General features: G+C 40.4%; 1 protein-coding gene across 1 annotated transcript in view; it reads left to right on the top strand.

Annotated features, from left to right (window-relative positions):
- Positions 1-27,082, top strand: part of NELL1 (neural EGFL like 1) — a 308,797-nt gene that overhangs the window by 229,308 nt on the left and 52,407 nt on the right. Inside the window, exon 15 of the mRNA XM_074148724.1 lies at positions 8,657-8,752. Coding sequence (XP_074004825.1) covers positions 8,657-8,752 — 96 coding nt within the window. The remainder of the gene's footprint in view (positions 1-8,656; positions 8,753-27,082) is intronic.

Genomic DNA, 27,082 nt, shown 5'->3' with positions numbered 1-27,082 from the left:
ATGTGGTACAAAGAAAAACTCCAATAATATGATATGTCATGTCATTTCTCAAAGTAAATTTCAGTTTGGTTTTACAGTTTTAACTGTTGAATTGAATTTTGAAAGATGATGTTCAGTTGGTTTGTGGAAGAAATATTCTGCCCTATTTTGCCATGCTTAGTATTAGGTTACTAGACAGACAGCTGCAGTTGGCTTAAAATGGTGCACAAAAAATACTGAAGAGTCTAGCCTTGAGGAAGCAGGGTAGTAAAATGGCAACAAGAATATTTATTTAGCACAGAATCATCTGGGGATGCAAGAGATGCTTTCAAAAGTGTAATATATCACAGGGCAAATTTTATTATATTACTTTTGTCTCTTACTGCTTCTATTGATCTTTTCCATATATGTTTTAGAAAATTGTCACATATCTGTCCTCAGATTTTTATAATAAGCTCGACATCAATGTGTTTCATATGTGTCTTTTTACCAATAAAGCAGAATGAGAAGATTCTGTCCATTCAGTATGCTTTCTGAATTAATTTAATAAAATATAGCTTGTTTGATCATTAGAAAAGATTTTAGGTGAAAATGTATTAATCAAGGTCTAATCTTACACATTCAGAAGTAAGTTCCATTATTGGGATAATAAAAAGGAAATTATCAGTATTTATCACCGTGATTCATTGTACTAATTTTAAGGAGTTGATGTTTCATGTTTCAAAAAAATCCAGCATCTCCAGCCAAATAGCGCTTGAGCTCACCCTGAAAGCATCCAGATGAACGGCCTGCTTCTTGCGTACAAATGGCTTCAACTTGATCGCGTATCAATCAAGCAAAACACTAAACACCAAGAGAATTTAACATCATATAGCAGCAAAGAAAGGGCCTGCTGCTAAGAGCTCAGTGCCTTCGGAGAGAGATGCTCAGCCTTCCAAGTTCACCTTAATCTTAATTTTGCAAGTGCTGTATGACAGAACACTGGGTACTTGAAAAGATTCACTGCTTACATCGGCTAAAATAGCCTGGTGACAAACTCTACAATATTAGTTCACCACTTTGATAAATACTATATACTATGCAAATACACACACACACACATATACAAACTCTCCCACAGTATGTATGTATACCTGTATCCGGTATCTGTGACATCATTTCTTCCTGATATAGTCATTATTCTTCATAATCCTTCCAGGTCATTTTCTGGTTTACCCTATTTCCTTCTTTACTCTCACTGTGCGTTGTGTCCCAAATTTGAACGATTTCCTTCATGCTTTTCAGAGTGCTTTGGGAAACCCCCATCTTCAAAACTTAATTCTGACTTCATTGATCTTTGCTCAGACTTAACGCGAAGTAGTAGTTTTGTACTACCAGGATTTGGAACTTTGACTACACTAGGCAGCCATTATGCTAATTATGTTTGTGCAGTACCTCTTATATGCAAAATCTCTAGAAATATAAATCAGTAATCATAACTTTACAGTCAGCTGTTAGAAGACTTGAGCTTTATAGGTTCTTCCTGAACCGAATTAACTCCCACACATACCACATGTAAAATCTGAAGCATCAATTAGGTTGGAAGCCACTCACAAAGGTGATGAAGTGCCCAGCTAAGGATTTGCCTTCCGGTCTCAGATGTGTTCACATCCTGATTGCCAGACTGACCCGCACTCCCCTTCCTGCTCCCAACATGTGGCGTGAAAATTTTCCAGGACAGTTCTTTCGCCCAAAGTTCATTCCTGCCAGATTTGTCCTCTGACTCCAGCCGGCTGTAAAAGGACTCCAGTGGCATTTGGCAGACTTCTGTGTTAAATAAGTCACACCCTGTATCCAATGGACGTAGTTCACTGAACCAAGATGAGTTTTGTACTTTTATAGACGATAGCGTCACACTTCAGTACAGAGAAAAAGAGCAGAACCTCTGCTGCTCCCTCATTTTGTTTGTGTGCTTTCTCCTCACTCTCTCAGCTGTCCTCTAAACCCGCCTCAGCAACTGGTATCATCTGATTATTCTGGTATTTGGCTTACATAGTTGGATTGTTATCAGCTGCAACCTTGTGCGTACTTGGCTGAGTAAATTCAATCAGCTAATGAAATTGTGGTCTTTCCATCAATTGATTATCAAATTGCTTGTATAGTTCAGCTACTCTACCACTTTTCCAGAGCTGCACGTTTTTGTTTACCCAGGCAGTCTGTGCCTGACCCCTTCCTTGCCTTTCCTGGATGTCCCTTTTTTCACTCAACATGCATATAGTCTTTGAGACTGGCCAAATACCAGTGGACTTCATGGTCATTTTACTGACCATCCTGTTGAAAATAAATCAGTAAAAAAGCATTTCAAAAGTACAAGAGAAGCCAGTATGACCTTTTCTCTTATGCTGCCCCATGTAGCAGCTCCAGACACCTGCTGATTTACAAGGTGAACAAAGACGGTGTCAAGAGAGGACGGTGCTTGTGAAGGCAGTGACCAGTGACCCATGGTTTGCATTTTGGGTAGAGAACATGGCACAGAGCAAAGAGCCTGCGGTGAGCACCTGTAAAGGATTGATTTGCCCACCTTCTTTTCTTTTTTTTCCCCCCCTAGCTCCCTGTGCCAGTACCTAATCTTTGAGCAAATAAAGGCATCAGGTTGAAGTCCCTTTGAATTCCAATCTTCTAGAAAACTGCTGTAGGTTTAATTACAGGGCAGAATTGGCAGTATACCTGCGGCTGTATTTGATCGTGAGGTACAATTTATGCTCTTAACTGAGCATAACACCCACTGAGGCTGAGACATGCATGCGAGGCCAGCTACCAGCTAGTTTGGGATGGATGTGAGTACCCAATACTTTGAGCCAAAATGCAGAAAAGCTTTAGGTTATGCTGTCGTGACTCCCCAGTAGAAGCTGCTGTCTTGTGCGCGTCTGAGGGACATGCTGTCCCCTTGAGCTGCGTCGCAATTGCCACTGCAGAACAGGCCAATGGCCATTCTGCACTGCCGTTGTCCTGGCAAACTGTGGAGCGCCTTGCTTGCAGAAACACGATAGCGTTTGCCTTAATCTGTGATAAACCTTATGTAATACAGGAGTAGGTGTGGTTTGGCCCATATAAACGCATACAGTATACCCAGTTGAACAAAACTGTATTTTCTTTAATTAAGAGCTTCTCTTGCCTGTGATACGGGGGGCAGGAGTTTGCATTTTTGATGTTGCTGTATTCTTTCCTCTTATGCAAGCTTTGGTACTTTTTATCTCTTTCTGCGGTGGAGTTTGTTTTGGTACTAATGGAACTATTTTTTGCAACACTGTTTTATTTCTTGACTAAAGAAGAAATGGGGAAATGCACGAGAGAGAGAGAAAAGCAGTGGAAAAAGCCAAAAGCACCCACTACTAAGGCACTCACTTTTGAAGCTCTTCCATCTCTTTGACCTCTAAGAGGTCCGCTGCTTAGTAAACAAATTGTACAGATGTTCTTAAAACACTGGTGTTTGTTACATATTAGTCATGTTGAGATGAAGCGGATAGAATTCTAGGCAGTTGCTTCCGAGTTAAAATTCTCAGAATTTGAGAATTTGCTCATTCTCAGATGGCAGAAGATGAACTCTAAATAAATGACTTGCTTCTATTTTAATTGGGTTTCCTTTTTTGAAAAATAATGGGCAGATATGATAAAGGAAAAAGAAGGAAGTACAGTATATTACACCTATGGCTGCATTACAGTAGGTCATATGTCTATGGTAACATTGTAATGGGTAACATATTTTCCTGTAAAAGCATGGATTACGTTGTACATAGTATCAAGAAGTCAGCAGATTAAAAGGTGCATTTAATAAATATATCTCAGTATATGAACTTTTATAAAATATTAATGCAACAGTAATAATAATATTGCGATGTTTTAGTATGGCTTTATGGAAAGCTTTTGTGTATACGAAGAAATAATCTTTAGTGTATATCTGATTTATTTGGTAAGGTGACTTGTGTCTTTTCAGTCAAGTGACTTTCCTTAAATTTGTAGGATAATTACTTGGGGTTTTATTTGTGTTTTTCTTTTAATAAAAATGTTTTTACATATTTATAAACATAAATATTTTATTTTATAACAATTACTATGTTACACTTGGAAGTAAGAGGTATTTGCTCAACATGAGGGTTCCACACTGCAGTACCTTGTAGTAGCGCACTGAAGTATTGTACTGTGCTACCATATAAAAAATTAGAATAACCAGGAAAATTCTTTTCACTCCATAGGATAGGAGGCTGGAACCCAAACTGTCTGACTTTCGCTGAGTCTTGTAAGCAGAGAGGCTTAAAAGAGACTACAATTTTCATTAACAGACAGTACAAAATATTTGAAGCTACTGTCGGCATGCCTCCCTCCCACAGGCTGTCTTGCACATTCTGCCTAGATCTAGGGAAAAACAAAAGGAACTTACAAAAATGTCAGACAGATTCCACACCTTCCACTCGAAGAGGCTCTAGCTCTGCTAACTTCTGTTCCTTCCTGGGGATGTCCATAATAGCCTCTTCGGGAGGGGTGATAACTCTCTTGAACTGGTCAGGGGAAAAGAAACTGTACTCTGCAAATACGGAAGCACTGAGTTTGCGGCTTGTGCACGTCCAGGAGCGTGGTGACAAGTTTGTGGGTACTTCCATGCTGCTCTTTGTGGAGCTCTGCAGTGAGACTCCCCTGTCCCTCCAACATTATCACAAAAATGACATAGCCAGCAGATATATAACTTTGGCTGTTTCTGTTCTCTACAGATCCATCACCAAGGAGGACGTGCGTCAAAAATAAAACTCCTCCTCTACAGAGAAATTATGTCTATTTAGAAAGGGTCTTTATATGATAAAAGCTCTTATTTTGGAGGAAGAAATCTGTTAGCATTACAGCGATCTGTTCACTTGGGCAGAAGCCCCCTGAAATCAATAGATTCTGTTTCTTTTACACATGGAATACTGAATAAGCCTCTTAATGATGGAGATTTACCTTCATAGACTTTACCCTAATGGCATCTTACTTAATTTTCCTGATAAAACCTTTATTGCAAATTCAGTAACCATTCTCATTTTTAACAAGCTTGCCAGCCTGCAAATAATTTCAGAGAAAGGATCTATTAATGGGAATATATTAGCAAAATACGATCCAGCCACGATTTATCTTTCTTGTGTTAACTTTCTCTGAGTTAGGAAGGCAGTCTACAGTCAAGGTTTATAACTGCCAGTTCTGTGGGTGTCAGGTGTCATGCCCCCCCCCCCCCCCCCCATCCCCACAACAGAGTTTTGATTTTGAAGGGTCTAAACCACAATGGAAGTTTTAGATCCCGCAGCCCCTAAGACATATTACAAAGCATAAGCACCAAAGCACGGAGTTTCAGGACAGCATGGACACTACAGTTGATTTACTATTCAGTAACTGAGCTGTTCTCTGTGGGGTCCTCTTGTCCATAAGGTATAGGTACAGAAGTGAGGTAAAGATTTTCCTTAATTAAGCTCTTCTGCTAAGGGTGCAGAGGAAAAATCTCATTGTTGTAAATGAATGAGTTCTGATAAAATGTTCTAACAGGCTTCAGCCAGAGGCAGAACTATTAGAGAAAATAGTTCAAATAAGTGAAGGTTTGTAAAATTGCTAGCAATTGAAACTGAGTTCCTATTATTAGAGATATTGAGCATTCTTAAAATTCAGAGTAGTGCTATCGGTACTGCATATAATACCGTTAGCTCTTTTTCTAGCAACTAAGGAAAGTAGCCTTTAGACAAACATTTTGATTTCATAACTATTTTCTGAGATTTGTGGTTTTGATGTTCCCACTTCCTGCAAGCTACAATGCAGGAATTAGAGGGTTTGTAGAAGAACCATCTGGGGAACAGCAGGGTAATTCTGGCAGTCTTCCTTGGGGTTTTCTTTTCTTTTCTTTCATAAAAATACAAGAATGAACCACCTCCCCCAAATCCACCAAAGCCATAGGAACAAAGACAAGCACAGTTAGTCTGTATTGCAGAGGACCTTTCAGCTTCTGCAAAAATTGAAAAGGAGAGTTGAATTCTTTCCTTCTGCGGCCATTGCCCAGCTTCTTCCCTAACTCTATCCTCCCTCTGACGTCTATGGAACAAATTAGTGCCTGCCCATGTGCTGGGCAGTAGAGAGTCCCTTCTTACAGGAACCTGTAGTACAGCAGCTCCCCAGGGTGTCCCTGTGCAGACACTAGGTTTTTTAAGTTGCTAAGATGTGATACCTAAAGGATAGGGGAATTTCAAATTGCTTGACAAAGTAAGTGCCAGCACATTTGGATATGCATACAGGAGGTATGTTTTGATAGGGAGATGTAGGAAGGACTAGAAGGAGAGAGAGTTTTGACCCATGGCAGACATCCCAGCCTTTCTCTCCCAGATGTGAATAGAGTGCTTGGCTGTGCCTGTAGCTGTCAGGACCTGGCTGCTGCACTGGCATAGCACAGTCTTCGCACTAATGGGAAAATCTTTTACATGACCAGCTCTGTCTCGTAACCCTTTCTCTGTTAGTAATCTTAAAAGAGAACGGAAGAAAACACCACCTTACTCTGCAGACCTAGGAATAGGATTTATTTTAAGAAGCACACGTTTCACATTAGTAAGTTGGCAGCGTCGATTATGGTGGCAAAGATTGTGTGTGAGAGCTCTGACTGAAGCCCTCTTACCTACCTACCCCTATCAGCTCTAATGACTTTGAATGAACATGCATGATTGCTATAGACAATAAATAATTTTTTTTTTTTAGGCCCTTTATGACTTCTTTTATTTTAAGACCCCAGTGTAGTTCTTTCCCAGTGTAATGTGGCACATATTATCGATGAGCTGTTCACTTTTGAGCCAGTATTTTTCTTCTTGTGCCCTTTATGTCTGTTCTGCCACAAATTCTAATTCTTTTGATGTCATGCAGAAATGTATTACAACTTCACAAAAGTCTCTGCTTACTCTCAATTTCAAACCAGAAAAAATGTAGATGGAGAATTTAACTTGCACCTGCTCGGAGAACACTGAGACTAGAACTGAGCAAACATTCTTTCAAGAGCTACGGAGGGAATCTTTTGTGTCTCATCATTTTTTTCATACATTTTTCAGCTGTATTTCATACTAGTACTTTCAGCTTTCTTTACAGTTATGGTTTTCTACAAATATTTACATGCAAAAAAGCACAAAATGCTACTCTTAAACCATATTTCTCTTTTTTGCACACAGTGGAAGTTGACTGGTTTCAACATAGATATATTTCAGAAGATTCCCATATGGAGTGTGCGGATTGAGGTGCAGGAAGTGTTACTGGGCAAGAACCATGCTTTCTCCACACCACTGCCTTGTGCCAGTTACAGGAACACTTATGATGTTCTGCTACCATCTTCTCTAAACCACTTCTCCCCATGTTATCCTCCATAAAACTGTATGCCATGCTACAAATTATATATTTAGACTAAGGCAAAACCAGCTATCAATTCAGTCAAGAGATATGACGATGTGGTTTTTTGCTTCTAAGAGGTTAACAATTGCAAAAGATGCTTTTTAATGCTTAGTACTTTATTCACTTTATGTTTCTTTTTAGTGCATTGGAAAATAAATCTTAAACATTTCTTCTGTTATCTAGCACTTTAAGCCTTTTCATAGCATTTGTAACATCTCTTTGCCAACACTCCATCTGTGATTTTAGCTTGCAGGAAACACTTTGCAATTCCATTATTAGCTTAGATGCAGAGAGCTGGTGTTTAAATATTAATTGTAACTTCCCTCATAAGTGCAGTGAAACCCACGGAGTAACTTGTGAAGTTCAATAAGTATCTAGGAGAGTGTGTTGTGGGTAGGGCCTGCTCTTAGTCATAGCGAAGGTCTTACTTGAGTTAACAGTGCAAAATAGATCATGTCCTCATGTGTGCCGTTTCCTTTCCTCCTCTTACCTCAGTTCCCTTCCTTGTACGCACAACACGAAAAGAAAGAAAAAAGCGTAAGTGTTAAACGGCAAGGATAATTCTTGCACGGTTAGTATACTTGCTGCTAAACCAAAGTGAGAGGACCACCATACAGTGCTTACAGGAAAAGATGGGAGATCCATCATTTGTTTTAAATCCTAGTTATCGGACAAACGCACTTCTAAAGTGCTTACGTATTGCTCTGTCAAGAATCACACCTCAGTAGAGGCTTTATCTTGTGCTTGAGCCCTTTTCCTCTGTTTTCAGTCATGAGCCTCACCCTATTTCATTTCTCAATTCCACAAAATGTACTTTACCCTTAAAAAAAAAGGGAAAATATAATGTGTTTACAGACATTTCAGTAAAGCATATTTGATAGAAGTGAGAAATAAAGTAGTTAACACCGTCTGACCGGCCTGTTTTCCATGGATCACCAGAGTATTGTAATTGTAATACTCATATAATTGAAAGATCATCAGCCCCATTAAAATTGTACGTTGTATTTTTCCCCTCTCTTCTTCTTCCAGATGGTTATTAATCTTTTATTGGTGAGATGGTTTGCCTACGGTGTAATCTGAGATTTTTTCCTCATGTCATTTAAGTGAGTTACTTCTCTTTGTGTTTGCAGGTGGACTGAATTTTAATATGTTGAATTCTGTTAATTGCTTAGAATTTAGATGGTTTTCGTAGTATCTTGCAAACATATAATAAATTTTAAAAAAATGTAAGTAGTACCCACATATTCCTTTTACTTTTCAGCATTCTGTGAAGAGGGGTGCAGATATGGTGGAACTTGTGTAGCCCCTAACAAATGTGTCTGCCCTTCTGGATTCACAGGAAGTCATTGTGAAAAAGGTAAAGCTTTACTGAAACACCTTCTTCTTTGGTAATGAGAAGTATGATATGCTAAATTAAGAAATAATTGCTTTTCATTCTTCCACTCTGCTTGATGTTTTCTCTTCATTGAAGATATGACTGTTCCATAGCTGCCTTCTCCTAACTGAAAGCTAGTCTTAAATGAAACATGGAAAATTTTAGACAATCAGGGATGTATCTACTTTTGCTTCCAGTGGACGCTTTTAGTTAATTAGAAGGGAGGGCAAATGAAAAATATTTACTCCACCTGTTTAGTGTGGTGCAAGTTCAAGGTCACCTGCTTTTCCTGAACGTTGTGCAAATTAGACCAGAATTGGGATACCTACTTTTCACTTAAAGTTGTTGAATTCTTAAGATTTGATTTGTTTCTAAGTTACTGAGGCCACGAAATTTCATAGAATCACTGCCTATTAAATACATCTTACTAGTGATGATCTGATCCTGCCTTTTCCCAGATTTTCTTTGCATTTCAAGAATTGTTTCTGACAGCCTCATAGGCCTACCTTTCTGTTCTTTTCGCAAAGATCTGGTTCTTTGTCTACCTTAAATGAACAGGAAGGGATCTTACAGAACTCCATGTAGGATTCTTGGTAGATTCTTTATACAGCAGATTTGGGAGTTTCATTTGTTTGGTATTTATTGAGGTTCTATTTCACTTAACCCAATGATAGAGTTTTTTGCATTGTGTGTTTGTTAATAAACCTTTTGCATTTACTGGTGGAAATAAAGTGGGTCGTTAATGCAGGTTGCATGATGCTAATATGGACAAGATTATAGTTGATGAGGTTTTGTTAAGGAAGAAGAAAAAAAGAAACCCAAGAAATAACTGTTAAAAACTGATAAATTAAATCAGTGGAACCACTTGTTACCCAGAGATTATTCGATAATTTGTGTGTAGCAATGTCTGTTTAACACATGGCTGTTCTGCTACCGTACAAGTGATTTCAGCCCAATCGTCAACAAATCTGCTTTTAATAGCTTCTGAAAACTGCTAAAGCTTTTGTATGGATGTACTCAAATCACTGCATACTAAAATCCCATAGTTTCTTGTTGTCAGCTCTGTTTCTCATTATTTGGGAATGAACTAGGACGTTAATATTTTCACACAGAATAAATTCGAGCACTGAATTATTTTTTTGCCTGTAGTCTTTGAGTTGTTTTAAATAGAAGTAAGCTCCCAAGCTTCCTGAATTTCAGCAGTAAGTACTGGCAGTACAAATGGGAAAGTAATACAAGAAGTACCTGCCTTAGAGCCCCACCTGCCATAGCTCCCCAGCCTCTACTCCTGCTAGTTACCCTCTGCCATGTATAGTTTGCTCATTCCTTTCCAAAATTTCTGTTATTCAGAGGAAACAGTATTTTCAGAGGGTTGCAGGGTAACAGAGATGTGTCCCATGCATGTGAAAATATAGTACTGCAAAACCAGTATCTGACAAGGTGCATCCCAGAGTCCTGAGGGAACTGGCTGATGTAGTTGCCAAGCCACTCTCCATGATATATGAAAAGTCATGGCAGTCAGGAAGTCCCCAGTGACTCAAAAAAGGGAAACGTTGCACCCATTTTGATAAAGGGTAGAAAGGAGGAGCCTGGGAACTACCAACCTGTCAACCTTACCCCTGTGACTGGGAAGATCATGGACTAGATCCTCCTAGAAGCTATGCTAAGGTTCATGGCAGACAGGAAGGTGATTCGAGACAGCCAGCATGGCTTCACCAAGGGCAAGTCCTGCCTGACCAAGTGGCCTTGTGGTGACGCAGTGACTACATCAGTGGACAAGGGAAGAGCTATGGATGTCATCTGTGTGGACTTTGGTAAGGCCTTTGACACAGTCCTTTGACCACATCTTTCTCTCTAAATTGGAGAGATGTGCATTTGATGGGTGGACTGTATGATGGATGAGGAATTGTTTTCATCCAGAGGGTAGCAGTCAAGGACTCAATGTTCTAACAGAGATCGGTGACAGTTGGTGTCCCTCAGAGGGTCCGTATTAGGACCAATGCAGTTTAATAACTTCATTAATGACATAGTGGGATCAAGTGCACCCTCAGCAAGTTTGTGGATGACACTAATCTACGTGGTGAGGTTGACACACCCGAGGGACAGGATGCCATCCAGAGGGACCTGGGCAAGCTTGAGAAGTGGGCCCATGTGAACCTCATGAGGTTTGGGTCGGGGCAACCCCTGGTATCGATGCAGGCTGGGGGATGAAGTGATTGAGAGCAGCCCTGCTGGGAAGGACTTGGGGGATACTGGTGGATGAAAAGCTGGACATGAGCCAACAGCGTGCGCTCACAGCCCAGAAGGCCAACCGTATCCTGGGCCACATCAAAAGAAGCGTGGCCAGCAGACTAGCTAGAAGGAAAAAATGTTTTATACTGAGGGTGCTGAGACGCTGGCACAGGTTGACCAGAGAGGTGGTAGATGCCCTATCCTTGGAAACATTCAAGGTCAGGTTGGATGGGGCTCTGAGCAATCTGATCTAGCTGAAGATGTAGCGGGGCTACGTCTGCCGATGGCAGAGGACTAGGTGACGTTTAAGGGTCCCTTCCAACCCAGACCATTCTATGATTCTGTGATTGCCTAAAGGTGCTCTGGCTACTCAGGAGCCAGTGGCTTTAGGACAGCTTTCAGCTCAACTGCTTATGTTTCTTTCACCTGTGAATCTTAAAACTATCTTTTTTCTTACAGCTGTGTAGGGACTTTCATAACTAGAATGCAGAGTCTTTAAACCGCTGAAGTGATGGTTTAAAATTGATAAATGGATGACATAACTATTGTTGACTCCTGTGTTTTTTGTGTCTTTTGTATTGTTTTGATCTAAAATATGAGTTAGCACAGCAAGTAAAGGAAACATGGCAGGCATGGTACTCTCGTTATATCAAGAAATTTAGAGGTAGGTGTCAGAAGAGCTAGCTTCTGCGTATAAAATCTATATGACTTCAACCAGGAGGAAATTTATTTTTTCTTTGGAGATGTATAGGATTTACCAGTACGCTACAAGTCAAGCTAATGATGGTTACTTTGAGAAATGTGATGTGCAGGCTGGTTTGAAAATGGTTAGGGCTTTGCACGTGAGAAGTTGTCCCATTTTCTGCATTAGAGGGTTTGAAAACTTCAGCAGATATACCTTATGTTGTATGCATATTTCAGTGGCTAAGTGCACATCGGATTGGTATGAGAACAGCTTCAGCCATCTGAAGGTGCGTGTCCTGGAAAAAGTAAATGTTCAGAGTAGAGACGTGATGAACCACCTTGGAAGCAGGCTTCCCTTTGCTTCCCTGCTTACTCCTCAAAGATGTAAGGCTGTCAGGAAAAGGAGGCAGTTCAGTGAAGACCTCCCTCATAGTATCACTGCAGTTTGCTGCAGTGTTTTTACAGGGCATCTAAAGGATTCAAAAAAACATGTTCGTTTGGATTTTTTCCCTGTTGTCTGTGAGGTTAGAAATAAGCTCTGTGTTATATTTAATATATGGTAACACTCCCTCAATCGTTATGACATAGACCAAAGACAGTGAAATGGTGGGACATCACTTTAAATCAAAGCTTAAATGTTCCTGGTAAAACCTTGTCTGATGGAAGCTCACGGTGAACTGATGCATATCAGAAGTAAAATGATGTGTTTTGGTAATGTATTCTATTCACCACGGTGCATTTAAAATGTCCTTCAAACCGACAACACAGCAATTCCTTATACATTATTTGTGAGCTGAAAGGACTCGTCACTGGCTAAAAACAGTGACCCAATTTGGCTCTGACATCATGTAAAGGGGAAAATGAATCAGAAATTAGAAATGTTGTTGAAAAGCAGGTGCGTTTACTTCTGAATATGAATCATATGTTACTCATCATTTCTGACTGCCTGGTTGAAATTAGGTTAATTAAAAATTCAGAGATTTTGAGAGGGGTAGGATTTATGTTGGTAATTTACTCAGGTGAAATTAAAATCACATTTAAGGCTTATGTACAAATACATAATTCAACATGCTGCTAAGAAGAATTAGCTCTCGCCAGTTGCTTTGCCTGAAATGAGGGATCATCTTAACGGCTGTGGGGCTGCCTTTTCTTTTCGAAGGTGAACTGCAAATTGATATCCAGAGATCCTGTCAAGTAATTCCTCCTTCCTTCCAGTCTTTATAATGCTGTTTCTTTAAGATGTGCTTGGTGCTTCCTAAAGAATTTTTTTGATTTTCTGTTTAGGATCTGATTCTATCTTCTGATCAATTTGTTTGTTTGTTTGTTTTGTGTTTAACTGGCCAGGGCTGAAATCAATGATCTCTGTCATCATTACCGTTTGTGATTGTATTTAACGCGGTTGTGATATCTGTGCTGGAAAGTTTTTATGTAAGACTTTTTGCTGACATTGCTGTATGGTTCCAGCATGTACGTGCCTGACGGCTGAGCTGGAGGTATGCATCCTTAACTGTATGTAACGCTGTTGGCTTAAGCCCAGGTGCCTCCTTGGCAGGGGTCTCTGTTAAAGGCCTCTGAGAGACATTTCAGTGTGCAGAGGAATGCAAACACAGTACTGTGTGAGAGTTGTTGGCAGCATGGACTCAAATGCCCTAATTTTCCATCCAGTTGATTTTTTTCTCCATCTCATATTTTTGCAACATTAAAAACAAACAAATCCCATGATTCTTTGAGCTGCTTTTCTCTCTCTGTGGAGGAGCCGCAGGAGTTTCAATGCTGGTTATGTAGACAGGGTTCACCGTTATTCTGTATTTGTGGATTGTTAGTCACTGCTGTCACTGATGAAGTGGTGAGGATGAGATAGAAAGGACAATCTATGATAACAAAGGCAGGAGTAAACAGATGACCGAGTGCCTAGAAATTGCCGGCATTCTTTGAACACCTCCCTGCATGTGGCAGAGTCGTGTGCACGGGCCTAAGAAATACACACCAACTACTGTACAGCTCTGGGATGGTGACCAGTGCTGGCAGAAATTTTAGCTAAGGGAGTTAGTTACAGTATCTGTCTGTACAAATTATAACTTTGGGCAATGAGCAGGAAACAGCAGGAGGATTTGAAGCAGTGGGTTCCAGGCTGGGGAATATATATGTGTGTGTATATATATAAATATATATATGGGTTTTTTTCAATATTTTTTGTAAAGTCCCAGGGAGGCTTTTTACAGTGGTGGGGCATCACCCCCAAAAGAGATTCAAAACAATTGCACCACATTTTTGCTCCCCTGACTCGTGAAATCTACTGTCTGAGTAGGGGTGTCTGACTCGTGAAATCTGTTTGAGCTGGTACACGGTGAACAGGGAATAGGATTCTGGTAGATTAGGAGGACACTGTTAAGGCTGGAGCTCAGAGAGGTAAATATTTTTGTGGTAGCTACATGTGCATTTCTCATTGAATGATAGAATGCTGTCAAAGAATTACCTGCTGATTGTAAACAGTCAGAAGCAAGGGTAAGTGAAGCGTTAGGATGTGATAATTACTGGCGCTATTCTTGCTGTTGTTTTGGACTGTGTACAAAAGATTGTCTGATATTGGGGTGAGAGGTCCTTCCTCAGTATGTACCATGGCTGAGAGATGTGCTTTGAATCCCAGTAATTATATTGAGTGGGAAAAAATAAATAAATCAACACTTGCAGTGTTGCATTAGTTGCACATGGACTCTTCAGCCATAGATTTCACAGGTGTGCAATGAAGTACACATATGCTTATATCTTGAAATTGGATATGTCATGTACACACCATGAAAATGAGGAGGCCTTTAGCTCATTTGTTTCATACTAGTTAGCAGTATCTGGAGTTGTTGTCTAAGAAGTTCAGTACTTATTTGTGTACTCGTCTCTTAAATTGCTTCTTCTGGAATATATTGTCTTCTGCAGCCCTTTGGTTAAATCTTCCTACAGTCTGTGTTCGTTTGGACCCCAGAGATAGAAAAAAAAAAGTGAGAATTGTATTTCCATGTGCTATTTCTTTTATTCCTGAACTGCATCAATCTTTAGGTGTGTAGCTATCAAAGACATTTCAGTTGAGGAACCTGGTTTTAAAAAAATAAGCAAACAAAATCCAAAGCAAAGCAGAGGAAGAGATCTTTCAGTGAGTACAGTAAGCTAAATGTCAAAACTCCCTACCTTTTTCTATCTAAGATCTTTTGTAAAGTACGAAGCAAGGTTTATTTTGGGAAACAAACCAGCGCTGCAGCTGTGGGCTCAAGGCTTTGCATGAGATTCTTTCTAAAGCCTCTCATTTCAAGGTGAGGCAAAACCGGTATAGTGCGAGATAGGATGGGTGAAGATGCTTATTACAGAAAACAGTGATTGTGGTTGATGTGACACTCCTGAGGGTGTGACAGATCCAGAGAAGGCAGATGCTCCAGGTGGCTGAGGTTACACTGCTCCATTTGCTGCCAAGCTGTTTACAGCATTTGCCCCAGTGGTGCTTATCACAAAATGGCAAGGGGTGATATCTTAATGTGGTAGAAGAAACAAAGCTGTCATTTGTAAAGATATTGGGGAATAGATCAAAGAATATCTGCTAGAAAAATCTGATTAAGACTGTCTCTGAGGATCAAGGGGACATCTGTCTGCAAATCAACAGATAACTCTCAGTGGATGAAAAAAGTTGTTCTATCTCACATTGCCAAGCCAAAGAAAAGTGAAATCACCCAGACTAAGAACGCCGTTCATCCCCCCAGCTGACCATAAAATGAAGAAACTGGACTCATTTTTGTTGTTCTTACGCTGTTTCGTATACTGTAAAAGTTTTTTTTTAAAAGGCAGGGAAAAAAACTAAGCAGACACTACCTCTGGGTTTTGGGGTTTGTTTTTTTTTTTTTTTTTCTTTTGCTATGGATATTTTTATGTTGCTGTATGGTTTATTTGTTATGTTTGGGTGTCTGGGTCTATATATTTTTGTTTGTTTGTAACGAAAGGAGTGTCTGGTATATGATTCTTTTATGTTAACTGAGATGGTTCTAATATACTAATGTTCTGTTATTTGTGTGACTTGTGGTCATGAAATATCTCTTTCATATTTTTCTGACATTAGAATCATAGAATCATCTGGGCCGGAAGGGACCTTCAAAGGTCATCTAGTCCGACCCCCCCCGCAGTCAGCGGGGACACCCCCAACTAGACCAGGTTGCCCAGGGCCTCGTCGAGCCTTACCTTGAATGTCTCCAGGGAAGGGGCCTCAACCACCTCCCTTGGCAACCTATTCCAGTGCTGCACCACCCTCATGGTAAAGAACTTATTCCTAATGTCTAATCTAAATCTGCTTTTTTCCAGTTTAAAGCCGTTACCCCTTGTTCTGTCATTGCCGGCCTTTGTAAACAGGCTCTCCCCAGCCTTCCTGTAGGCCCCCTTCAGGTACTGGAAGGTTGCTATTAGGTCTCCCCGGAGCCTCCTCTTCTCCAGGCTGAACAACCCCAGCTCCCTCAGCCTGTCCTCGTAGCAGAGGTGCTCCAACCCCCTGATCATTTTCGTGGCCCTCCTCTGGACCCTCTCTATCAGGTCCATGTCCTTCTTATATTGAGGGCTCCAGACCTGCACACAGTACTCCAGGTGAGGTCTCACCAGAGCAGAGCAAAGTGGCAGAATCACTTCTCTGGATCTGCTGGCAACACATCTCTTGATGCAGCCCAGGATGCGATTGGCCTTCTGGGCTGCAAGTGCACACTGCCTGCTCATGTCCAGCTTCTTGTCCATCAGCACGCCCAAGTCCCTTTCCTCAGGGCTGCTTTCTAATACCTCATCCCCCAGTCTGTATTTATACTGAGGATTGTTTCTTCCCAGGTGCAGGACCCTGCACTTGCTCTTGTTGAACCTCATGAGGTTTACTTGAGCCCACCTCTCCAGCCTGTCCAGGTCCCTCTGGATGACATCCCGTCCCTCTGGTGTATCGACAAGACCACACAGCTTGGTGTCGTCCGCAAACTTGCTGATGGTGGACTCCATCCCTCTGTCTATATCATTGATAAAAATGTTGAACAGTACCAGTCCCAGCACAGACCCTTGAGGGACACCACTTGTCACTGCTCTCCATCTGGACTTCAAGCCATTGAGTACCACCCTCTGGGTGCGACCATCCAGCCAAGTCCTTATCCGCTGAACCGTCCACCCATCAAATCTGTATCTCTCCAGTTTGGTGAGCAGGATGTCATGGGGGACCGTGTCAAAGGCCTTACAGAAGTCCAGATAGATCACATCCATAGGTCATCCCTTGTCTAGTGACATAGTCACTCCATCGTAGAAGGCCACTAGGTTAGTCAGGCAGGACCTGCCCCTAGTAAAGCCATGTTGGCTGTCCTGAATCATCCCCCTGTCCTCCATGTGCCCAAGCATGGCGTCCAGAAGGATCTGCTCCATGATCTTCCCAGGCACAGAGGTGAGGCTGACAGGTCGGTAGTTCCCAGGGTCCTCCTTTCTTCCCTTTTTAAAAATGGGTGTGATGTTTCCTTTCTTCCAGTCTGCAGGGACTTCACCTGACTGCCATGACTTTTCAAATATCATGGAAAGTGGCTTTGCAACTTCATCAGCCAGTTCCTTCAGGACTCTGGGATGTATTTCATCAGGTCCCATGGACTTGTATATCTTTAGATTCCTTAGGTGATCACATACCATGTCTTCAGTTATAGTGGGATGGACTTTGTCACCTGGATCCTCAACTTGTGGGCCATCAACACAAGAGCTAGGAGGAGAGGGGTTGCCAGTGAAGACTGAGGCAAAAAAATTATTGAGAACTTCCGCCTTCTCTTCCTCCGTTGATACAAGTTCCCCACTGCTGCTCATTAGGGGGGGTACGTTTTCTTTAACCTTCCTTTTCTGGTTAATGTACCTGTAGAAGCCTTTCTTGTTTTTCTTTATGTCCCTTGCCAAGTTCAATTCTAGCTGTGCCTTGGCCTCCCTGACCTCATCCCTACACAGCCGGGCAACGTCCCTATACTCTTCCCAGGTTGCCTATCCCTTCTTCCATTTCCTGTGTAGCCCCATCTTGCCCCTTAGTTTGACCAGCAGGTCCCGGCTCAACCATGGTGGTCTTTTGCCTTCCTTGCCCAATTTCCTACATGTCGGGATTGAGATCTTTTGTGCTCTATAGAGAGCATCCTTAAAGATCTGCCAGCTTTGTTCTGCTCCCTTGTCCCTAAGGGCAGTTTCCCATGGGGTCCTATTTACTAACTCCTTGAAGAGCTGGAAGTTTGCTTTCTTAAAATTTAGCGTCCTAACTGTGCTTCTCGTGGGCTTCAAACTTCTTAAGAGAGTGAACTGCACTAGAGCATGATCACTGCAGCCCCAAACTGCCTTCAACTTTGATATCCCTGATGACCTCACTTGCATTTGTGACCAACAGGTCCAACAATGCATCTCCTCGAGTAGGGCTGGTGATTTCTTGTCTCAAGAAGTTGTCGTCTAGGCACTCTAGAAGCTTCCTGGAGTGCCTGCAGCCAGCCGTGTTGCTTTTCCAACGGATGTCAGGGTGGTTAAAGTCGCCCAGCAGGATGAGAGCCTGTGATCGTGATGCTTCTTCCAGCTGGAGTAAGAAGGCATCGTCGACAGGCTCTGCCTGGTCAGGCGGCCAGTAGTAGACTCCTACCACAAGGTTCCCTTTGTTGTCCCAATCTCTAATTCCTACCCATTGTGGGGGATATAGTTGTTTGGGGTTTTTTCAAGGGACAAAAAATTGTTCGTTTTTTTTTTTTTTTTTTCCATTTCATCCCCAAAGCTTGCACTTAGAAATTGGGTAGTATTACATTGCATAACCTCGCTGGGATCATGCTTACTATTCTAGGTTCCTTCAATTTGAATTTCCCCACTCAAAGTCCACTTTATTCACCCTGACCAATGTCTGTACACCAGCTGGACATGTCAGGTATTGCTGAAGGATACAGTTTTATCTATACACAAGAAATACAAGATTTAGCTAACTGACATTTGATTTGCATTTAGATTCATGCAAAACAATATAATCAAGAGGTAATTTCTGTTGATCAAACTTTATAATGCATGTAAGATCCAAACCTAGATTCTAAAATCCTTATTCTCTTGCCTTGAATATTAAGAAAAATAGCTTTAGATAGTGGCTTGGCATGCCATCTTTCTTTGTGTTCGTGTTCCTGTTCTGGATGTTCTTGGATTAATATCTTGTGAAGACCTGCTATAGAACTTATTATAGAGCTTACAAAAATAGCTGCTATGTTTTATTATTCCTTAGTTACCTTAGAAATGAGAATACATGTGATATTTAAAGAAATGAATGGGTGTGATTTCATTAAGTCAGTGACTTTGCATCTTCCTTTTGTAATGGAGCAATAGATTTGACTCCTTCACTGTCTTCCTTGCTGAAAAGTAGGCAATGAAAAATCTAAAAAGAAAATGACAGTAAGTGCTTTGGAAGGGAAGGAAAAGAGCGGGTAAATTTAGGAGGACATTGATGGCTTACCTAGTTCTCCAGTGATAAAGAAGCAATTAGCAGAGGGAGAAACTCCAAACACAATTATGCCATCTCCTTTAGATTTAGGTACCCTGCCAAAGTGTTGGATAGAAACCTATGTTCAGTCTCTTAAAAGGTTGTTAGCAATTAACTTGAAATTAAGAGATGGGTGTTCCTTGTAGCAGTATGGGGTGAACTGACTGAATTTATATTAAAAATTGTCTTTTTGATGCGGTGAGGACTAATAAACATAGCTTTCATAGGACCATTTGAAAGCAACGTGGTTCTTTAGTGCATCAGAATTTAGTGACTCAGTCAAGTTCTACATGAGAAGCATCTACTGCCACAGTTAAGTTGAACTTTCAAAAGGCCCCTTCACAGAACATGGCTTCATAAACTCCGTGAAAATTAAGAAGATGGAGTGTAAGAGCACCGTTCAGATGAATGCTTACCAGTTGGAATGTCTCTGGAAGTGTCTTTCCTCCAAACATGTTCTGTGGGCCCCCATGTGTCCCCATGTCACTAGCTGTATGTGGCAACCAGTGGAGCCAGCAAGCTGTCTGGCTTGGAATAACTTCCAGAGCAAAGTGAAGGGAGAAGTTGAGTGAGAGTCCTTTTGATTCCCTAGTGCTGGGCTAGCTGCATGTCCTGCTCCTTAGGGAGCCTGTCGAAACCACGACAGGAGCCTCTTGGCAAAGATAGCACTGCTGGAGTCTCACCTTACACTTCTTGGGCGCTGTCACACAGTGGCATACCTTTGTGAAGGAGAACTTCTCTTTTGGTGCTGGAGGGATGCATGGCAAAAGGAAATGGTGCATTTTCTCAGGCTGAATGTAACTGCGTGGATGGAGGGATGCTCCTAGATTTTGTTCCTGTAATGTGCCTGGAAGATGCAAAGCGCGGTGCAGGGGGTGAAGACAGTATTCACAGGCAAAAAGGAGGTGCCTGTCTTTCTGAGGTGAGAGAAAAGAATGCTGTGAGCAATATAGGCTATTCTAGCTAAACAGGTTAAAATTGTTAAGGCATCTCTTTGACCCCTACTTAGTACTTGGAAATTGCTGGGGGAAAGGAAGGTTTGTTCATTCCTGTTTTCTTTGTTTCGGCTGCTGCTACACACAGAGAGTGTTAGATGTTTATTCATCCATAAGTTCTAATTATGTACTACAGGAGGAACATCATGTTTTGAATGATACAGGTAAACTAAGCAGTAAGAAACTTCTGAGCTCTAAATATAAAAGCCCCATATTCCCTCTGGACTTCCTACAGCCCTCAGCCTACATAGCTGAATTTTGTGCAAAAGCATTGCTCAAACTGAGGTGTTGGAATTTATTCCCTGCTGGAGACCATGTTGCTTTGGCCTTTTCTTGAAGTGCTCCGTCCCTGACTAGGTGTTCATCCAGTTTATCACCAGGAACTTCTCCCACACCTTCTGTGCAGTTGTATCTGCTTCAGCTTCCTTTTGGATTCTGAGGACCAGGCAACGGGGTTTAATATTTTTTTAAGTGGCAGAATCACCACTTGAATTATATTAAAGAAAACCAAGAAGTACAAAGCACTCAAAAATGTGAGTAAATATTTATATTTGACCAAATAGATATATTCATATCGTAATGACATTTCCATTTTGCAATTAAGAAGTTTCCGTACATGAAGCATTTCTTGTGATGTGAGCTATACAGAAAAGACGGTTGCTTTAAAATACCTACTTCATGATGACTTACCTACAAACCACGTCTCTCTCATTTTACCGTGGCTAATTTAAAAAAAAACCACAACCCAACAAGTCTGCTTTGAGTGCAGTGCAGTAATGTTAATTTTGTAACCTAGTTTGTCAGGATGTTCTGACCCCCTTTTTTGGTTCTTCCAGGCAGATGCCTACATCAGTGAAAAACAGAATATTTCAAAGGAGAAAGGTAGTGAACTAACTAAATATTAAATAAAAACTACCTCAGTCTGTCCAACTACAGGCAGTATTTAGGGGACATTACTAAGTTTAATGAGCTCTTTGTCACCTTCCTTTTTCTTATTAATAGCCAGCTGTGGACTGGAGAATCAACCATGAATATTTAAATTTGCTGATAACCTAGAAATATGACTCGAGATGTGCAGGGCAGGTGCAGAGAGGTGCTTACATTTTTTAAGATAGAAATCCTCTTGGTTTCGGTGGGAATTTCACCTGAGTGGAAGCCTTAGGATCTGGTACAATTGAATTAGGTGAAATGAAAAATAAATGGCTCTAGTGAAATAAAAGAGCATTTAGAGTGGGGTTTTATGTGGAACAAGCTGTGTTAGTTGCAGTTACCAATGATAAATATGCTATCTTTAACTCATTGATCTATGGTACAAGTCTAACTAGCTAATCTAGGAGTATGAGCCTATTCAAACTGGGTAGAGAATTCAGTCTCTCTAGAAAATTTGTTCAACTGAGAATTTTACTATATTGACCCTCATTTCTGCTGAAGTTTAATGCAGTGAATGCTAACATATTTCATGAGTGATCTCATTGGAGTTAATCAAGGTGTAGTGAGAGAAAATGTGCCTCAGTCATCAGAACTAGCATCAGAATCATAGAATTATCTAGGTTGGAAGGGGTCTTTAAGATCATCTAGTCCAACCACCAACCTAACTCTGATAAAAAAACCCATCACTAAACCATGTCTCTACGCACTATGTCACCCGTCTTTTGAATACCTCCAGGGATGGTGCCTCAACCACTTCCCTGGGCAGCCCATGCCAATGCTTAATAACCCTTTCAGTATAATAATTTTTCCTAATATCCAATCTGATCCTCCCCTGGCACAAAAAAGAAAATAATTTATTTTGAGAAATAATGTGACAAGTGAAGGGAATGGAGCAAAACAAGCTGAAGTTGTGGAGGTTATTGTGTATTTAATTCTGACAAAAAGTCCGTTTTCCTGCATTTTTTTCTTTTTTAACTTAAGATTTCTTATCCTGAAAAATTATGGTATGAGAAGAACACTCTAAGATGATGGAAGTGATGCAACAGGAAAAACAAGGAAGTTTAGCCAGCAAGATCTTTTCCCATGTTAATAGGAATTCATCACTAGAAAGGCAACAGATACTTCCACTTTCTTTCCTTGGGCTGACAGAGAAAGAGATCATGTCCCCATTCGTATAATCCTTGGAAGGCAAATCAAACGGCATAAATCACTTATTCTCTTACGTGACTTATGTAGATTGCAGCTTATGTGCAATGAGGATAACTAATCCAATTGTTCTGCTTTAGGACTCAGGGTGAAAATGGGAGTTAACCCCTTGTTGAAGGGAGTATCATCTTTTCTTTATTAACCGAGGTAGCCTCTGTAATATCCACCATTTTGTTGAATTTCAGTCCTTTTGAGTATCTGTTTTTGTAAGAGTAACACCTATGGTTTTCAGCAACTTGGCCCAGGAAGATTGCAGAATTGGGTTGTTGTTATACAGCGCTACAGTGAAGAAAAGCCTACAACAGGAGGAGGTGGCTCTTTGCAGAGTCTGCTGAATTGAAATCAGTGTGTGGACTCAAGAAAACAAGTTTTCCTTTAGGATGGTACTTGTGTATGTACAGAAAATAAACGCAATGGGAAGTTTTGCTGAGATGGAACCTTACAAACTTTCTTTTCCCCTTCCAAAGCTTTTTCTGTATCAGGTGAAAGAGTTTTGTTGTCCGTACCTGTTTGATAGTGATGTGTCTGTTCTGCTGCAGAAAGTACATGATGTTCCCAAAGACTCCCTTTTACAGTGGACTGTTTTCTGAATAATCCAGCATATGACGCCTGGTGAAATACCAAAAAATCAATGGAGTTATACCTGTTGGGTGTGAAATAGGCCTATGAACCTATCTACTAGAAAGTGTGGCATTGAAGCCTATTCCAGATTCAGAGCTCACTAACTTACTGCGCAGATTCCTGTTGCTTTTGTTAGGCTTTTGTTCATGTCTGTAGTCCCCAGAGAAAGAATATCTAAGATGTTAAAATAATACTGTGCTTAATGTAAGGTACATATGAAGCATAAAAGTAACTTGGATTGTTCTGGTTGGATGTTTTCTTTGCTAGTTCCCTTACGATTGAAATAGCTTCAAAATAAGTCATACTCAAACTCAAGGAACTATGTGTCAAAGTTATTTTCAAACTTTTTATAATGTTATGATAAAAATCTGTTCAGTCCTTCACATTTGCAGAAATAGAGAGTTTTTCCTAAATACATCAATCATTTTTTGCTCTTAAAAAGAGAACCTCTGATTTAGCAATCCTGGCAGTTCAATAGCTGGAGTTTTCTACTACTTAAGCTGTGTAACATCTGAATTATTTCTTTCAACATGTAATATCTACTAAGTAGATCAGTCATTTCAGAGACAAACATAAATGGTGGAGGTTTTAGTGAAAGAGTGAAATCCCCTTTCTTACTCGATTTTTTCTGAAGAGACATGCTCTGTAGCTGGCAATCTAATCTCTGGAATGGTACTCATTAATCTTTTGAATGAGACATGAAATGAAAGTCCTAAACACTTCTGGTCATTAAAGATCCAGTTGAACCAGTATCCTATTTCAGCTCAGGTAATTACATTCTGCCTTCTTTACCAATGTCAGTCAGGAAAATTACTCATTTGAAATAGCTGTCTGGCTAAGCATGGAGTGGCACCAGTGCCTTAACTTCAGAGATGGCTAGCTACGTTTCTGTGATAGGTTACAAATCCTTACAGCTTTTGATGGCAATTAGATGGTTTTAAATGTGAGTGACTCTTAGGCGGAGTACAAGCATGTAGGTGTGTGAGGGTGAGCTCAACTCATCCACTGTCCTTCTCATTGCGCTGTCTTGGAAGTAGTGATATCTCTGATCTGGATGGCAGAGTTCAGCAGGGCCAGTTACGGGTTCTTGCACACCTACTGCATCTTCTTCTTGTAAGCTGGTAGGCAGCGGGGCTCTTCGAGCTGAGAAAAGCAGAGGGGCACTCAAACTCTGATTAGGATCCCATGCATCGCCCTTGCATGTGCTGAAGCCACCCAGCTTCTTTATAATGGCATACTGGTTTATTGCCAACTTGTGCTGTAGGTACTCCTCAGTTTAAGAGAGGTTAAATAGATTGTTCTTATTGTTCTCAGTATTTTAACAAGTAGCCAGATGGGTCTGTCCTTCCTTTTGCAGGACTGACCTTTGAAAATCAATGAAAGTTTTCAGGCTCAGAAGTGGAATAGCTTTGTCTCCATGAGCAACAGTTTGGTTCTTCTCTTGAGTGTTACCAAAATATCGAAACTAGGCTGCTGTTGATCGGTCAGAAGGTACGTCCAGTACATGTATTTTACTTCCTTACATGACCACTTATGAAGACTGAATTCCATTGAAGCAATGTTTTATGAAGATCTAGGTTCCCATTTGATGCTTTGGAGCACAGGTGGTACTACAGTATGGGAGAGATATTTAGCTATCACTAATGGTTTATGTAAGGAAAAAATTCTCTCTGGGAATTCTTTGTGATTATGTTTCCTAGAAAGAGACTGAGTAGTTTCTCTGGTTTTGGTTTGGTTGTTTTTTTCTGTTTACCACTGAGTAAAGAATGTCCCATGAGCTATGTCAGCCCCTGCAGAAAATAAGTTTAGTAGTGCGACAGGACAGTTTCTTTTTTTTTTTTTTTTTCCTGCCGAATACTCTGTCCTTTTCTACAACAGCTGCCCTGGCCACCTCTTGTGACAGCCCTAGCTCTGGAAAGCCTATCAGTCTGTCCAAAATGAATTCAAAACAGGGAAAAAACACCCCTTTGCATACCACAAGGGATTTTTGGTTTGTGTCTGTTACAACCCAGGCAGACTGTGAATCCTACAGTTAATGGAAGCTGCTTTTTGGGATGGGACTTTCGTTGCCTGCTAAAGCCTATCTTTCTGTCCCCCGCCTATAATTATTTTGTTTCTTACCCTTGGAATGTCCAACACAGAACTTTTCAACTCTTTCTGTTAACTGTGTGGAGAAATTTTATTCCATTTTCTCATCTGAAATCTTGTTTCTCCTCCAACTTTTATAGAGTTCACAGCTGATGCAGTTTGAAAGATGTGTGTGCTGATAGCAATAACAACTCCCTCAGTGGTCCCATTAATCATTTATAGGCTAGGGAGTCAGATACAGTGTGATAATGCCTAGCTATTCCTAAGGCCTCCCTTCTGAGATAACAGAGTCATATGTTTCTTTTTGAAGAGAGCTTTGAATTATTTTATTTTTCTATCTCCCCGCCCCCCGTCTTTTCTCACCAGGTTTTATTAGGTGTATTCATTACTGAATAAGATGAAAGTAAGTTGCATGTGTAGAAGGATGATGGTAGGTCACTGAGGATACAGAATCTGATCAATAATGACCAGAAATTCCTGATATCTAATGTCCATCTCACTGATTTGACTGTGGGGGATTTTTTCAGATCCTCGCATGATACATAGTTTACAAATGTAAAAAGAATTAAATACAAAATTACATAAGAAGGAGGTAGTCCATTACTCCTCCAGCCGCTAAAAAAAAAAAAAAAGATGTATCTCTCTGTTAAAGTTGTAGGTTGTCCTAAGTGTTCCTTATTGAGTGTTAAACAAATTAACTGGTGTATTAGATCCATTATTACATCTTCTTGCTACAGTCAGCAAAATGAAATTCGTCACTTATCAGTCCATTTGCTGAATAGTTTCAACAGTGAACTTGATTCACTGCAAAAATAAATTGCAGTAGCTCCTTTGGAGGAAATTCTTACAGGAGGAAAGAACATCCAAAATAGGAAATGTAATACTGTTGACATTGCTACACTGATGACTCTTGTGGAAAAGTGGAAGACATCTCACTTCATTGCATTTAACATGATTTTTCATGAATGTTAAATTCAGTCTAGCTGAAGAAACTCATATATAGTATATTCACATTTCTAGGTTCTGTGTTTCACTCTTCTTTACATTACTGTATATTAAGCGCCAGTCATAAAGGGCATAGACGGGTTTTCTAAGCCAATTTGAGAAATAAAATTAGGAAAGAATTAAGGGAAGAATTTTGTGTCAATCAAAGCTAAAAATGACAAATTTCATAAACTACCTGTATGAGCAACAACAGATTTCAGTTTTCCACTGAAAGGTAGTATTTTTGAGACATGAAGGCTCCAACCAAACCAGGAAGTAACTCCTTAATTTTTTTTTTTCTTTTCCCTATGAGAATATATCACTTTTGAGTACAAAACAAGCATGATACCTAAGGGCTGACCGTAAAGTATCTGAGCCATAATGTAAACCCCAAAATATTTGTGAAGAGCCACGTAGCACAGAGCATCTTTTCTCTAGATTATGTAGAAAAGCCTAGTGTCTTTAAATATGTTGGGACTGTTATTAGTTTATTTTTACAGCATAAAAGGAGGATAGACGAAGGGGAAAAAAAACCATTGACATCTCTGAGAGTTGATTGAGGAGTTAGTGTAGAATGTATTTTATAAAATTAATTGCATGACTATATAGTCTGTTTATAATCCCACTTAAGGTCTATAAACAAAAAAAAATTCTATTGAGAATTTGTATATTTCAAGCAGACTTCAGCAGTAGATTCCAGTTTTGAGCAGGTCAGCCATAAAGATGGAACTCAGTTGTCATGTTGTTAATTTAAAACAGCATCTTTTTTTTGTACCATAGCACTAACATAAGGGACCAATTTATAGACACGGAGATTATTTCCTCTTTGGAAACAACTGTTGAAGAATTTGTCATAAAAAAGGGGTGGGGATTATAGTTGTTTATCCATCTTAATAATTAGCTATTTTATGAAATTCCCTGCAGCCGTTCTCCTAAGACACCAGGCACACTCATTGTAAGGCAAGGGATGAAAAAAGACCTGATATAAAGTTATGACAAGTTTTGGGTTCCCTTCCATGAGTAAAGATCCTGAGAATTTGATGAGGTCATCTTCAAGGA

This window comes from Numenius arquata, chromosome 6, assembly GCF_964106895.1.
Source record: "Numenius arquata chromosome 6, bNumArq3.hap1.1, whole genome shotgun sequence".
Classification (NCBI taxonomy): domain Eukaryota; kingdom Metazoa; phylum Chordata; class Aves; order Charadriiformes; family Scolopacidae; genus Numenius; species Numenius arquata.
Note: the sequence above shows the minus strand (reverse complement) of the source record. Positions and strands in the feature narration are given on the sequence as shown.